Source organism: Hypanus sabinus, chromosome 8, assembly GCF_030144855.1.
Source record: "Hypanus sabinus isolate sHypSab1 chromosome 8, sHypSab1.hap1, whole genome shotgun sequence".
NCBI classification, from domain to species: domain Eukaryota; kingdom Metazoa; phylum Chordata; class Chondrichthyes; order Myliobatiformes; family Dasyatidae; genus Hypanus; species Hypanus sabinus.
Genome location: NC_082713.1, coordinates 124,230,890 through 124,246,831, shown reverse-complemented (window position 1 = coordinate 124,246,831; position 15,942 = coordinate 124,230,890). Strand labels below are relative to the sequence as shown.

General features: G+C 43.8%; 1 protein-coding gene across 2 annotated transcripts in view; it reads left to right on the top strand.

The window, feature by feature from the left end:
* dgki (diacylglycerol kinase, iota) overlaps positions 1-12,506 on the top strand; it is a 253,553-nt gene extending 241,047 nt beyond the window's left edge. For both annotated transcript variants that reach the window (XM_059977765.1, XM_059977764.1), the window contains 3 exons: positions 3,017-3,053; positions 7,551-7,650; positions 8,726-12,506. In XM_059977765.1, the coding sequence (XP_059833748.1) occupies positions 3,017-3,053; positions 7,551-7,650; positions 8,726-8,842 (254 nt within the window). In that variant the 3' untranslated portion in view covers positions 8,843-12,506. The remainder of the gene's footprint in view (positions 1-3,016; positions 3,054-7,550; positions 7,651-8,725) is intronic.
* Positions 12,507-15,942: the final 3,436 nt, after the last annotated feature.

Below are 15,942 nucleotides of genomic sequence, written 5' to 3'. Positions count from 1 at the left end.
AGGATGGGAGAATAGTCCCCAGGAGGGGACAGAATTTTAAGGTGATTGGAGGAAAGTATAAGGGGATGTCAGAGGGAAGCTTTATACACAGAGAGTGATTGGAGCTTGGAACACCCTGCCAGGGGTGGTAGTAGAAGCAGATACATTAGGGACGTTTTAAGAAACTTTTAGGTGCTTGTATGAAAGAAAAATGGAGGGCTACGCAGGAGGAAAGTATAAGGAAATCAGTACTTAGAGCTATGATGTTGTGGCCATTACAGAGACTTGGATGGCTCAGGGGCAGGAATGGCTACTTCGAGTGCCAGGCTTTAGATGTTTCGGAAAGGACAGGGTGGGAGGCAAAAGAGATGGGGGCATGGCACTGTTGATCAGAGATAGTGTTACAGCTGCAGAAAAGGAGGAAGACATGGAGGGATTGTCTATGGAGTCTCTGTGGGTGGAAGTTAGGAACAGGATGGGGTCAATAACTACTGGGTTTTTTTTTTCATAGACCACCCAATAGTAACAGGGACATTGAGGAGATAGGGAGACAGATTCTGGAAAGGTGTAATAATAACAGGGATGTCGTGGTGGGAGATTTTAATTTCCTAAATATCTATTGGCATGTCCCTAGAACGAGGGGTTTGGATGAGGTGAAATTTGTTAGGTGTGTTCAGGAAGGTTTCATATAACATATAACAATATGGCTGACACAATATGTAGATAATCCTACAAGAGAAGAGGCTGTACTTGATCTGGTACTGGGAAATGAACCTGGTCAGGTGTCAGGTCTCTCAGTGGGAGAGCATTTTGGAGATAGTGATGACAATGCTGTCTCCCTTACGATAGCATTGGAGAGGGATAGGAACAGACAAGTTAGGAAAGTGTTTAATTGGAGTAAGGGGAAATATAAGGCTATCAGGCAGGAACTTGGAAGCATAAGTTGAGAACAGAAGTTCTCGGAAATGTATGGAAGAAATGTGGCAAATGTTCAGGGGATATTTGCATGGGGTTCTGCATAGGTACATTCCAATGAGACAGGGAAAGGATTGTAGGGTACAGGAACTGTGGTGTACAAAGGCTGTTGTAAATCTAGTCAAGAAGAAAAGAAGAGCTTACAAAAGGTTCAAAAAACTAGGTAATGATAGAGATCTGTAAGATGATAAGGCTAATAGGAAGGAGCTTAAGAAAGAAATTAGGTGAGCCTGAAGCGGCTGTGAGAAGGCCTTGGCAGACAGGATTAAGGAAAACCCCAAGGCATTCTACGAGTATGTGAAGAGCAAGAGGATAAGATGTGAGAGAATAGGATCAATCAAGCATGACAATGGAAAAGTGTGTATGGAACCGGAGGAGATAGCAGAGGTATTTAATGAATACTTTGCTTCAGTATTCACTATGGAAAAGGATCTTGGCAATTGTAGGGATTACTTGCAGTGGACTGAAAAGCTTGAGCATGTAGATATTAAAAAAGAGGATGTGCTGGAGCTTTTGGAAAGCATCAAGTTGGATAAGTCACCGGGACTGGATGAGATGTATCCCAGGCTACTGTGGGAGGCGAGGGAGGAGATTGCTGAGCCTCTGGCAATGACCTTTGCCTCATCAAAGGAGATGCGAGAGGTTCTGGAGGATTGTGGATGTTGTTCCTTTATTCAAGAAAGGGAGTAGAGATAGCCCAGGAAATTATAGACCAGCAAGTCTTACTTTAGTGGTTGGTAAGTTGATGGAGTAGATACTGAGAGGCAGGATTTATGAACATTTGGAGAGGCATATGATTAGAAATAGTCAGCATGGCTTTGTTAAAGACAGGTCATGCCTTACGAGCCTGATAGAATTTTTTGAGGATGTGACAAAACACATTGATGAAAGTAGAGCAGTAGTGTATATGGAAACCATAGAAAGGGTGCAGAGGAGATTTAGCAGGATGTTGCCTGGATTGGGTAGCATGCCTTATAAGAACAGGTTGAGTGGACTCGGCCTTTTCTCCTTGGAGTAACAGAGGATGAGAGGTGACCTGATAGAGGTGTATAAGATGATGAGGGGCATTGATTGTGTGGATAGTCAGAGGCTTTTTCCCAAGGCTGAACTGGCTAGCACAAGAGGACACAGTTTTAAGGCGCTTAGAAGTAAGTATAGAGGAGATGTCAGGGGATAAGTTTTTTACGAAGAGAGTGGTGAGTGCGTGGAATGGACTGCCGGTGACGGTGGTGGAGGCAGATACAATAGGGTCTTTTAAGAGACTCCTGGACAGGTACATGGAGCTCAGAAAAATAGAGGGCTGTTGGTAACCCTAGGTAATTTCTAAGGTAAGGACATGTTTGTTACAGCTTTGTGGGCCGAAGGGCCTGTACTGTGCTGTAGGTTTTCTATGTTTCTTTGAAAGGGTTAGGTTGATCTTAGAGTGGGTTAAAAGGGCAGCACAATATTGTGGGCTGAAGGGCATACATGTGTTGCACATGCAGGTTGTTTAATTGACCGCTGCAAATTATCTGTGGAAGGTGGCAGGAGAAGAGGGAGTGGTTGATGGGAACATGGGTGATTACATCACAGAGTTAAAAATGGGGCATCGGGGGTTTTCTGAGAGCTATCATAGACTTGATGGGCTGCTTGGCTTTTTTCCATGATGTGAGAACTTTTTTTAAAGTGAAATTTTGAACAGAAAGAGGCCATTTAATGATTCAGGGCAGTGTCCTGTCTCTCATTCGTTTGTGTCTTGTCCATTGCGTTTATGACCGTTGGAACACTGAGTTTCTCCCGGGCATAGCGTGGAGAATAATCACAGAATGGAGAACAAGATTTCATGTGTAGGCCAGGTGGCAGCGGTTGGATTTCTGCACTGGGTTACCTGCTATTCCACACTCTCATTATTCCACTGTTGCTCCCTATTAGTTCCTGACCACATAGTCAGTACCTGTGAAGTCAGGGGTTGAGCTGAACAAAGACAGAATGTGATTTTCAGTCATTTTCCAAAGTAATTCTTGGTACTGCTGGGTTTTAATTTAAACCGGTGATCCTAATTTCCACACATATTTTTTCCCAGGTCCTCGCGAGTTATTAGACGTTGCAGAAGCAGAAACGTAAGTGTATGTTTGTTATAGTTTACTCGCTGAGATTCTATAATAAAGCACTGGGAAAAATGATCAGTCTAGGCCAGGGGTCAGCAACGTTTACCACTGAAAGAGCCACTTGGACCCGTTTCCCACAGAAAAGAAAACACTGGGAGCCGCAAAACCCGTTTGACATTTAAAATGAAATAACACTGCATACAACGTTTTGTTTTGCCTTTATGCTATGTATAAACAAACTATAATGTGTTGAATTTATGAAATTGATGAACTCCTGCAGAGAAAACGAAATTACATTTCTGCATGCAACAAAAACATTTTGAACTCCGAAAAAAAGACGTTGGGTTGAAGGTTACTTTGAAGTAAAATACTCAACGTCTATTTGAGTCCTTCTTGTATTTATGAAAAACGCCAAACTTAAATTTGCCGCCAGCAGCAAACCAAAAATATCGTCAGCCAGCTGTCAACCTGAAAAATAAAAGGACTATTTCACTGAACAATGAAAACCTATGAATATACGTAAAATAATAGGCAATTAAAATATTTATCATACTTGTTCAGGTTGACTCACACCTGACAATGCAGTCGTATTCAGTAGGGATGGATCGATGCTTAGGGGAGTGACCGGGAAGGATAATGTGTTTTTTTCCTCTCTGAACTCACAGAAGCGTTTCCCAAATGATGTTTGCATTGCGATGATTGCAGAATGTAAATACTCCGAATTTATCATGTCGTGACCTTGTTTGAACTCTCTCAAATTGGGGAAGAGAGACAATGTGCCTTTCTGTAAATCTCTGGCAAACACTGTCAACTTGCGCTCGAATGCCAAAACATCCTCCAACATGTGCAGGGCTATACGTCCTTTCCCCTGAAGAGCTGTGTTCAGCGTGTTCAGGTGCGCTGTCATGTCTACCATGAAGTGTAGCTTTTCCAGCCACTCTGGCTGTTCCAGTTTAGGAAAGTTGAGCCCTTTGCTGCCCAGGAAAGTTTTCACTTCTTCCAGACATGCGACAAAGCGTTTCAGCACCTCCCCTCTGGACAGCCAGCGATAAAAACACGTTGTAGCGGTTGCTACACGCAGTCAGTAAACTGCAGTCAAAGATAGCTTTATTCGAACTAAACAGCCTTGCTTTTAAGCCTCCCTCAACCCGCCCCCCATGGGCGTGGATGCTGCAAAAGACACGTACTCACAAACCCCCGTAGGCTATCTCCCTTAGCCTGAACGCTGGCTAATTGTGAGCCGGTTCGGATGTGTCAGGAAATGGGTCGCCATAACGTCTTATTTAGATTGTACAAGATCACCATAATCTTCAAATTTAGATTTACATTTCAAAAACTAACAAACTAACATAAAATACATTTTAATTAAATACTGACCATGTAGCGGTGTGCTACACGCAGCGCTAAAATTACGACACGGAGTCGGTAACTGCAGTCGAAGGAAAAAACTTTATTCGAAATCTTCAGCCTCACTTTTAAGCCTCCCTCAACCTGCCCCCCCCCCCATGGCGCAGAGGCTCCAAAGCTCTGTGCTCGCAAACCCCCGTAGGCTATCTAATTGTGAGTCGGTTCGGATGTGCCAGGAAAAGGGTCGCCACAACCAATTATTTCCCAAAGCAACAGGGAGCCGCAGCATAGACGTAAAAGAGCCACATGTGGCTCCGGAGCCGCGGGTTGCCAACCCCCGGTCTAGGCCAAATGAACTGAACGAGCTTTGATCCTAGCCCCCTCTCACAAAGATCTGGATCCTGTTAATCTTTCTGAGTCACCATCTAATACTCTGCATGAAATGATTTCAGATGATCTCATCTTGTTTCTATTGCTTTAGGTGTAAAGTTCACTTAAGGTTAGATGAGAAAAATTGGTGAGAATATGTCAGAGACTTCACTTAAATGTTCCTTGCTTTTTATTTCAGTCAAGATAAAAGAAAACCAATTTAGTGACAAATTCTTCAGTGTGGGTAGGCATATGGAAGTTGGTCCAGTGGTTGGGGCTTGTTAGTAATCCTGGATAGATCGACAGTTGGGGATATGGACAGGCATACATGTTTTCAAATTATCTCGGAAAGTGCATTAGTGCTTGCTGTCGATATTCACAGAAAGTTGTAGGCAAGGGATGGCAAACTTTGAGAGAGTGTGTTTAAATTGGTGATAATTCTCTCATATGCAAACTTTGTGCAGAGATTATTATCAATAATTAAAGAATTAGTAACAATAACTGTGGACTTTTTTAAGGAAAAAGGATGAGTCCTGTTGCTTATTTATGTAGCTAATAAAGTGGTCACCTAGTGAATGATCATGGCCTTCTGCTAATGCAGCCCATCCCTTGAAAGTTCGGTGTGTTGTACATTTAGAGATGCTCTTTTGCACACCACTGTTGTAACACATGATTATTTAAGTTACTGTTGCCTTACTGTCAGCTTGAAGTTATCTGATAATTCTCCCCTTACCTCTCATTAACAAGATAATTTCACCCAGAGAACTGCTGCACACTGGATGCTTTTTGTTTTTCGCACCATTCTACGTAAACTCTAGAGATTGTCCCAGGAGATCAGCAGATTCTGAGATACTCAAACCATCCTGTCTGCCACCAGTAATCATTCCATGGTAAAACTTACTTATATCACAATTCTTCTCCATTCTTATATTTGGCCCAAACAACAACTGAACCTCTTGACCATGCCTACGTGCTTTTACGCATTGAGTTGCTGCCTTGTGATTGGCTGATTAGATATTTGCATTAAGAAGGTGTGCGTAATAAAGTGGCTACTGAGTTTATATTCATAAAAAGTGTAACAGAGACATTGAACTGAATAGGGTATTTTAGAAAAGCTGCTCAAAATGATTAACGTTAATCTTGTTGCTGTTCCTCTCCACACCTTTGGACAGCAACCTTGCTGTTTTTTTTAGGATTTTTGTCTGTCTTTTTTTTTCACTGAGGCTGAGTTGCTAGCTCGACACGCAGTCCAGCACGGATTGTAAGCTTGCAAGGAGCTGGCCGGATTCGAACCTGGGGCCATTCGCCTCAGAGTGCAGTGTGGATGCCACTACACCACCAGCCAGCTAATATTAACCTTAATTTTTAAAAATATTATTCACTGCTTCATTTGACAGCATTTCACATGTAACCTATGACTCCTAGTTCTAATCTCACCCAAACTCAGTGGAAAAAGCCTGCTTGCATTTACCCTGACTATAACCCTTCATAATTCTGTATACCTGTACCTCTATTAAATCTTCCTTCAGCCTCCTACGTTCCAGGCAATAAAGTCCAAACCTCTCCCTCTAACTCAGATCCTCAAGTACCAGCAACATACTTGTAAATTTTCTCTGTATTCTTTCCAGCTTATTGATATTTTCCCTGTAGGTGAGTGACTAGAACTACACACAATACTCCAAATTTGGCCTCACCAATGTCATATAGAACTTCAACATAATAATCATCCAGAGCTTCTCCACTCCAAATTTTCATAATCATTGCAGAACACTGCCAAAATGGAGACCAAAAAAAAATGCTGGAAAACCTCAAGCAACGTCTGTGGATCCAAACGGCACAGGTCAATCTCAGCCCTCACAAATGCTGCCTAATCAAAGGAGATAAGAGGTGCCTTGATAGAGGTGTAAATGGTGTAAGCTGTAGATCAAGTGGGCAGCCAGAAACTCATTTCCTGAGTGGAAACGGCAAATACCAGGGAACATAACTTTAAGGTGCTTGGAGGAAAGTTGGGGGGATATTAGAGGCAAGTTTAAAAAAAAACAGAGAGTGGTAGGTGCATGAAACGCTTGCTAGGGCTGGTACTGGAGGCAGGTAGATTAGCAACATCTAAGAAACTCTTAGGCATGTGGAGAGCTATGTAGGGTGAGATTGATCTTAGAGCAGGGGAAAATGTTGACACAACATCGTGGACTAAAGAGCCTGTCGTGTTCTATGTGCTTGGAAGAAGTTGCAGAGCTGTGGGAAAAGGACAAGGAATTGGCACAAATTATATTAGGCTGACTGATTCAGAGGGGCGAGAGGGTTCATTATGTGATGTGATTATGATAGGCAGGATCTCTTCTATTTCCCCCAGTTCTGCTCTCACTTCCCAAAACCACAGCTGAGTTCCTTCTGTTCTTCCCTCCCACTCTATGTATCTCCACAAGTGATCTTTAACCATCTCCGACACCTCTTCCCCCCCCTTTCCCCCTTCTGAAGAGACTACTCTTTCCACAACGTCTGGTCCAAATATCTAAAACTGGACTTTGGTGGAACGATTCCTGGTGGCAGAGTCCGTTGTTTGAAGTAGAGCCTTCAGCACCACCAAGTGGATATGACTTTCTGGGCAATATCCTGCCTAGTTTTCTAGCTCTGACCTTAATCGTTAGCTCTGTTTTCACACTCTTTAGAGGCTCATGGTTTTTAATTCTTCGCACTCCTCCATTTCCCAAGGCACACTTGTTTCACACTCTGTGAGAAAGAAACTGTCTGCAATTTAGTTATCAGACAGTGAACTTTCGATTTCCTCAACAGGGGTGAGACAGCATTGCACAAAGCAGCATCTCATCGATATCGCACAATATGTCGCTTCCTCATCAATGCCGGCGCCTCGTTAACACAGACTGATTTGGAGGTAAGGCCTGTTCTGAAGATGTAAAAACGATCTGAGCATGCTTATGTGAATGATCATCTGCCTCCTGTGCAATCCTTCCACTCTCTCCTCCCAGAAACACATCCAAGATGGCTCTCCACCTCATTTGCTAGCTTGTTTCCCTGTCTTATGCTAAAGCACTTCACCCTGAGTGATACATTTCTACTGGGCTTTCATTGTACCCAGGGTAAGCACATGCCCTGCAGAGAAAACAAAGACAACAGATTAAAATCAGCTTTGTCAGAATCAATAGAAATTCAGCTTGGTCACTGTGAAGCAATTTTTCAGCAGGAAACAACCCCTGTTCCCAGCTCCATCAACTTTCTTTATAACCAAACATCGCTGATGGTGAAATCGTCCAATTATGTCATTATAGCCTACTCCCTTACCAAGGAAAGGTCCAAGGAATTCTAAGACAACAGTTCTTTTTTCGCTCGTTTCTTTGCTAAAGGGGTTCAATTTTTTGTCCGGCTCTTTTTATATTTGCAAAGCTGATATTTTATGTATTTATTGTCTTCATTAGTTTTGCATGTCTCTCAGTTATTTGTCAGAGTACAAACACTTAAATCTGCTTTGTTCTACTGTTCAACTTCCCAGGCAAAATACATTTACACCACCAGCAGCACGTCTACACAAAGACATGCACCCTATACATTAATATTGTTACATATAGTCTAGTGTAGGGGCTGTAATGTGGAGGCTTTGGTTTAATAATCTGGAAAACAAGTTCCAATGCCAGTAAAGTAGCTTGAGAATTCAAATTTGGCTTAAGAGTAGTTTAATACTACGATAATAGTTTCGAGAAAAGTAATCATGAAACCTGAGTTTGGCATAGTAATGAAACTTGTTCATTAAGGTCTTTTGAGGAAGCTGTTGATTTAGCACTTGCTAATCTCATGCGAGATGGCAAAGGGAGGCAGCCAGCAGTGTTGCAAAACTGTATTTATGTTGTAAGTGAATACACCTCCTCCTTCCATGACGCACTTCAACCTCCCCACCCTAAATGCGAACTGACCTCCCGAGCTGTGTCTGTCTTTATCTATTGCCTCTGTTTCAGGGTCACACTGCGGGGCACAAGGCAGAGGAGGCAGGAGACCTGGAACTTGCTGCTTACCTGGACAGCAGACAGCAGCACCAGGTGTTGGGGCGCGAGGATCTGGAGACAGCCGTCTGAGAAGAAAGATGCCGAGGAGACGTGGTGGAGGGAGTGGGTTGGGGGAGAACTTAGTGTTGCTTTAAGAGAGCTCTCTGCACTCCCCGGTGGGACTTCTAGTAGCTGTGTCTCTTTGAACCTGCCACTGGTTCAATGAAAAGGAATGGCCATTCCTCGATGAAAGATGGAAGTAGTCATGGAAACAGCAGTGATGGTGCTTACCACTGCTCACCCCACCCTGTTGAAAACCAGTGTCTGATCTCGATACTACTGCTCATCAAACTGCAAGGTGGATCTCTTCAAGGAAACTTCTCCATTTTGACACTTCACAAGAAGTCATCCTTCAGGCTTTCCTCTCATACTGGGGCCACTTGCTGTTTCCTTCCACCGTCAACTCCAACTCGAAGTAAGTGAGAGGAGGCACGTAGAGATCTGCCTGTCGATTCTGTGTGCCACACTTTCAGAACGTTACAGCTGAGTAGGACCTTCTGAGTCTGATGGTGGTTGTCAAGGGCATGGAGAATTTGTATTTGGCAAGCTAGAGATTCCCTTTACCCTAGTATGCATGCATCAGTGACCCTGCTTTGGCCATTTTTCTGCTCAGGGGACAGAGTTTGAGATTACTTTGGGGAGTGCTGGACTGAACTGAGGATACTTCTTACTCTCTTACCACAAGCCAAAAAGGCTGGCTTTAGGCAAGGCTGAATTGTTCCAAAGAGCAAGCTTCTCACTTTCACAAGCTAGCCAGAACCGTCAGCATCTGCCGGTGAGCAGATCCACACAAATGTACAATATTTCCCTTGACAAATTCTGTTGCAGACACCTTTGCCACATGTCTTGGTGCATCAGGAAGTCAAACACAGCTTAATGTCACTTCAGAATGTTTAAAATTATGGTCAGATCTTCCTGAGGATTCTAACACATTTGTCATGGACTGTGCGTTTTATTTACTCACCTTCCCATTCCATCTCTACTTGTACCTGTGGATGTAGGAAGAAGTTCCTGCTGGCAGCTGTGGGAGGGATTTAAGAGGAGGTTTGATGCACTCTTGTCACATTACCTCTAAGATTACACCTCAGCTGTTTCACCAAAGCCAGCTCTGTCTGGTCCAATCAGCACTGGGGGAGGTGGAGGGCAAAAGAGACCGTAAGAAAAATAAACGTGCCAGCTTACCCTTGGGATTTGATTTAGTTCCTGCATAATGGTTATCTTGGAACCAAATCAACAAATTGGAATCAAATTGTGACTTCCCACAATTTAAAAACTTGGATGCGCTGTGTGGTCAAACATGTTTTATTTTAACCCAAATCATGGCAGGGTTCGAGCTGGTATCATTTTTCATCAGTGGAAGGGAACCAAGGATAGGAGAGATTTTCTCCTTTCCCTTTGGACTAGGATGTGTAGGAGGATGTCCTCAAAGTCTTACAGTGACATTGACCACCCACCCTAACCCCTCGAGCTTCCGCCCACCACAACTCCCTCCTCACTATTCGCAGGAGCCTCAGGTCTACTGCCATCCCTCCACCAACCAAAAGGGAAGTAAAGACTAGGTGTTGAAGTCAGCAGAGTTGGTGACTCCACTGACTGTCTTTACTAGGAATTTGGCAGAGGTGTCACCTCCCAAATTTGGAGAAGCTGTTTCCTCTGCTGCGTTGAGGTAAGGTTGGGAAGCACCCACCCAAAGCTGGATGCATACAGATACCCCTGAAGCAATTCACATGAGTGATATAGACCAACAGTCCTACTCCTCTGATCAGGGAGATGACGAGATCACTGCCTTCTCTACACTGCTTTTCTATGCTGCCTTCTCTGCAGTTTCCCCGGTGGAGAGGAGTACAAAAACATTTGTGCCTGGCTTGGGGTCAACATCACGGGTTGTCAAACAGAGGGTCCAGGCTCCTTCTCGGCCTACACAGCTTTCACACTCTTGTGTACATGGGCATCAGTGTGTGGATGCGTCCTGCTCTTTTAGTCAAACACTGCCAGGCACCAGCCAATGTCAAAGAGAACAACTGGCCTCCTTTATTGCTCTGTCGGCTGACTCCATCCAGCAGGGCTAAGGGTCTTCACACTGGCGTGACCAGTAGACAGGCCAAGCCAAAGATAGGGCCAAGTTGTTCCTTTCAATTAACACAAAGGTGACAAGTGCCCATAGGCCGACTTGTCTTCCAATTAACTGGATGATGGTGCTAAAACAGTGATGCCATATCTATAAGTAGGGGAGATAACAAGGGGTACCTGATCCACAGAAAACAGACACCAGTAATAAATAGAGAATTGGAGATGTCAAGTGGAAGGGCTTGGGGATATCTACAGTGCTCAGCCACTTTAAAAGGAAAGCAAATCCTTACCTACCCGAATCGGACCAAAGTCCCAGCATACAACATCGGACCCTTCACATATCTGGTGTGGTCCTTGGTGCAATCTTGATTCCAAGCAGGAACTGGCAGAACCAAATCATCTGACACCCAACCCTGCCTGTAAGGAGTTTGTCTGTTCTCCCTGTAACTGTGTGGGTTTCCTCCGGGTGCTCTGGTTTCCTCCCACATCCCAAAGATGTATGGATTAGCAGGTGAATTGGCCACATAGGTGTAAATGAGTGGTGCAGGATTGTTGGGCCAGAAGGGCCTGTAACTGGGCTGTATCTCAAAATAAAAGTAAAAATACATGTCCTCTATGAAAGTTCTGGGGGGGGGGGGGGGGTTGTAAACAAGGTGTCAGAAGGTTTAATCTTCATTTGCTGACCACAGCAATTGCGGTAGGAGTGACCACTATAGGTACTTTTGCGGTCAAGAGGTCACTTTCACACAGAGGGCCTCCTGCAATGTGTTGCCTGGCACTGTGACCGCAACAAGATGGAATCAGATCCTTTAAGCATAGAAAGTTTAAGAGAGGTGATGCTGAGGTACAATTGTGTGTGGTTGGTCACTTAAGTGGGTAACATGTGGAAAAACAATAGGATTAATGGTTTGTAACTTCATGACCAGAATATCCCTTTAAACACCATCAAACTAGGGGTTCATTGAGGCACAAAGGCCAGGAATGTACCAAATGTCAGGTGCTGATGCGATGCATTTATGCACCTGCTAAGCTGTGACTGCAGCATGCTATAATCATCACTATGCAATTGCACAGATGAACAGTCCTGCCTGTCAGTTATATTGCTGGACATTTAAACAACCACCAAGGGGCGGCTCTGTGAATGACCGCAACTTAACATTTGTGCCAAAGACGTGATTGGAGCTTTTGCTGGTGTCTCCAGAAACGTACCAAATGGACGGTCCACCTCAATCTGCTCCAGAGGACTCCACTGTTACAGCAGCCGTTATTTGTCAAATCCAGCTCACGGGATCAAGAACAGTTGCAAAAAGGAAAGTCTGTGACCTGATGGATCCCAGCTTCAGTGCTGATGTCACTGGACTCTGAAAACTTGCACTCGTTCCTCAAACACACTTTATTTACTTGTGCACAAGGAGAATAGCACCAAACTGTTTTAAAGTTTGAACAAAGTAATTCTGTTTTTCTACAGAAGTTGACTAGTTGGATACAGATATTGACCAAATGGTAGTCTTGTGAATGTACAAATTCCTTATTCGGATAATCAATCTCTACAATACTACAGGAGTTAACAGTCAATAATACTTTAGAGTTAGTAAAATAACTCTAGTAAATATCTAATAGTAAATGTCACCCTAAAATCCTCATTTGCATCCCTTTTCTTGTCTTGGTATTCCAAATAGCTTCAGCCCTCGGCTATGCAAAGGGGAGATATACTCTTCAAAAACCTTTCTTGCCTTGGTTGACTGTACACTGTCAGCAAACTATCCTTGCCTGCACACTATCTTAACCCTCAACCTCCACGCTGCCAACTTGCCAACCGTCTGGTCTGCCTGCTCAAGTACATCTACAACATAGCCACCTGACAAAAAGGTGAGGGATTACTCCAAATTACAAGAAAGAATAAACTACTAAATACAGTCCTGCTGCTAGTATCCACACTTACCATAATCAAAACTGGGAGGGAAGTCTTGCACCGTTTGACACTTCACATTGCAAAGTCCTGTTGTCTTGTGATGTACAAGATGTAGAGCAATGAAAAGTGTCACCAAAGTAATCAGCTTCCACTGTACAGGTTGTCCATTGTATGCAACGATTGACAAGTTAGACTTGTGCAGTTCTTCTGTTGAACATTCATGTGAACTGCGCAAACAAACCTGTGTGGGAGAGTTTTTAAAGTGGAGAGGATATTGCACTGGGGCAGTTCCACTCTCTCAAACACAGAAGACCAGAACCAGTGATCCAAATAGTCGTCACACCGGATGGCTTCATTGGTTGCACTGGATGACCTTGACTTCCATCTGTGCCTTGTCATTGCCTTCGCTCTCCATGAAGCATTGCAAAATGGCCTTCTTAGTCATGGGATCTTACTGTAGATCTCATCCACCCAGTCTGCCAGAGCTGACTTTGCATACTGGGACAGGCATGTCTCTATCCCACTAGAGTATCAGGTCCACCGGCTACCCTTGCCTGGTTTAGCCCGCCTGTCAAGGTGGTTTACTGGGGTGTGGCCACTATCGCATGCAAACAGCTACTTGGAACCACAGTCAAGAGCTGAGTGTCCCATGGAGACCAAACTTGAGTGAGTTGCCCCAGAGTGACATGTCAGGCCCTACAGCAGAGGTACAACACCTTCATAGACACCTCATACACTTACAAATACCAGCTCACTAATGATCTGAAAGTTGGTTAAAAATGTTGGGTTAACATGTATTAAACGGGAAAACAAGAGAGCAAGATGAGGGATTTGCAGAGGAAATTCTGAGCTTAACCATAGTAACTGTAGATACTGCTGACTATGGTGAAGCAATCAAAATCACTGATGGTGTAGAGGCCAGAATTAAAGCACCTTGGACTGTAGGGCTGGAGGAGATCAAATGGAGAACATGGGATAAGAATTCTGGAATGGTAATTAACAAGCACAGAAGTGAGTCTTGGTCGGAGATCATAAACATTCAATGACCACAAGAATATAGTTTGCAAAATCAGAAGAGTTTTGGAATAGTCATGTCTAGAGGTAGTCAAGTCAGGATGAAGGTTTCAGCAGCTGAAGATTCAGGGAGCAATGGAGCCAGACAGTATCACTGAGGTGGAAAAAGACAGCCATAGTGAAGGTATGTGGTCTAGAGCTCCCTGAGGTTGGCTACTAGTTAAGAGGGCTGTCAAGCAATATTGTGCTGGGGAAAATAAAAGTTCCTTCAATCTTTCTCATATCTGTTTGGAAGATATTACTGCTCTTCCAGTATTGGAGGTGCTAATACAGAAACAATTTATGGAGAGCATTTGATGACTCTGGACCTCTACTTGCTGTTGTTCAGAAGAATTTGGGGGATCTCACTGAAATCTATCAAATATTGAAAGGTCTAGTGGGTGTGGAGAGGATGTTTCCAATAATAGGGGAGTCTAGGACCAGAGGGTACAGCCTCAGAATACAAGGACATCCTTTTAGAATGGAAGTGAGGAATTTCTTTAGCCTGAGTGTGGTTAATCTGTGGAATTAATTGTCACAGGTAACTGTGGAGGCATTGGGGTATATTTACAGTAGAGGTCGATAGGTTCTAGATTAGTAAAGGCATCAAAAGGTTACAGGGAGTTGGCAGGAGAATGGGGTTGAAAGGGATAATAAATCAGCCGTGATGGAATAGACTCAGTGGGCTAAATTCTGCTCCCATGTCTTATGGTCACTGGTGAGGTAGAAAAAGTTGGTAGTGAGCTTAGCATTCTCCACAGCAGCAGAACAAAGCAGCTCACTTGACAAGCATCCTACTCCCCAGCTAAACTTTAATTCTCTCTAGCACCAGAGCACAATGACGGTAGGTGAATTATTTGCAAAATATACTGGAGTAACTTACCTAGGCTGTTCCAATAGTATTTGCCAAATCCAGGACTTAAAGCAAAAGACATAGAGGCAGAATTAGGCCATTCAACCCATTCAGTGTGTTCCGCCATTCTAACATGGCTAATTTATTATCCCTCTCCGGAACAGGCTAGAGCAGGAAAACAGATAGATGCTTTACTGATCCCAAAGGAAATTACTGTCACAGTAGCAATACAAGTGCACAGATACAAATATCAGAAGAAGTAAGAAAGAATTTAAAAAAGTTATATAAAACAGTTAACGGGAGGGGTCATCACTTCCCCATCTATCTAAATGGGGATAATTTACATTACTATCTAAATGGAGTCAAGTTAGGAAAAGGGGAAGTACAACGAGATCTAGGTGTTCTTGTACATCAGTCAATGAAAGCAAGCATGCAGGTACAGCAGGCAGTGAAGAAAGCTAATGGCATGCTGGCTTTTATAACAAGAGGAATTGAGTATAGGAGTAAAGAGGTCCTTCTGCAGCTGTAAGGGGCTCTGGTGAGACCCCACCTGGAGTACTGTGTGCAGTTTTGGTCTCCAAATTTGAGGATGGACATTCTTGCTATTGAGGGAGTGCACGTAGGCTCACAAGGTTAATTCCAGGAATGGCGGGACTGTCATATGTTGAAAGATTGGAGCGACTGGGCTTGTATACACTGGAATTTAGAAGGATGAGAGGGGATCTCATTGAAACGTATAAGATTATTAAGGGATTGGACACATTGGAGGCAGGAAGCATGTTCCGGCTGATGGGTGAGTCCAGAACTGGAGGCCACAGTTTAAGAATAAGGGGTAGGCCATTTAGAACAGAGATGTGGAAAAACTTTTTCACCCAGAGAGTGGTGGATATGTGGAATGTTCTGCCCCAGAAGGCAGTGGAGGCCAAGTCTCTGGATGCATTCAAGAGAGATTTAGATAGAGCTCTTATAGATAGCGGGGTCAAGGGATATGGGGAGAGGGCAGGAACGGGGTACTGATTGTGTATGATCAGCCATGATCACAGTGAATGGCGGTGCTGGCTAGAAGGGCAGAATGGCCTACTCCTGCACCTACTGTCTATAGACTCATTATAGAGCCTAATGGCAGAGGGCAAGAATGACCTCATACAGTGCTCTGTGGAGCAGTGCAGTTGTCTTAGTCTGTACTAAAAGTGTTACTCTGTTCTGCCAAGGTGACAATGCTAACACCTCCAAGTCACACAC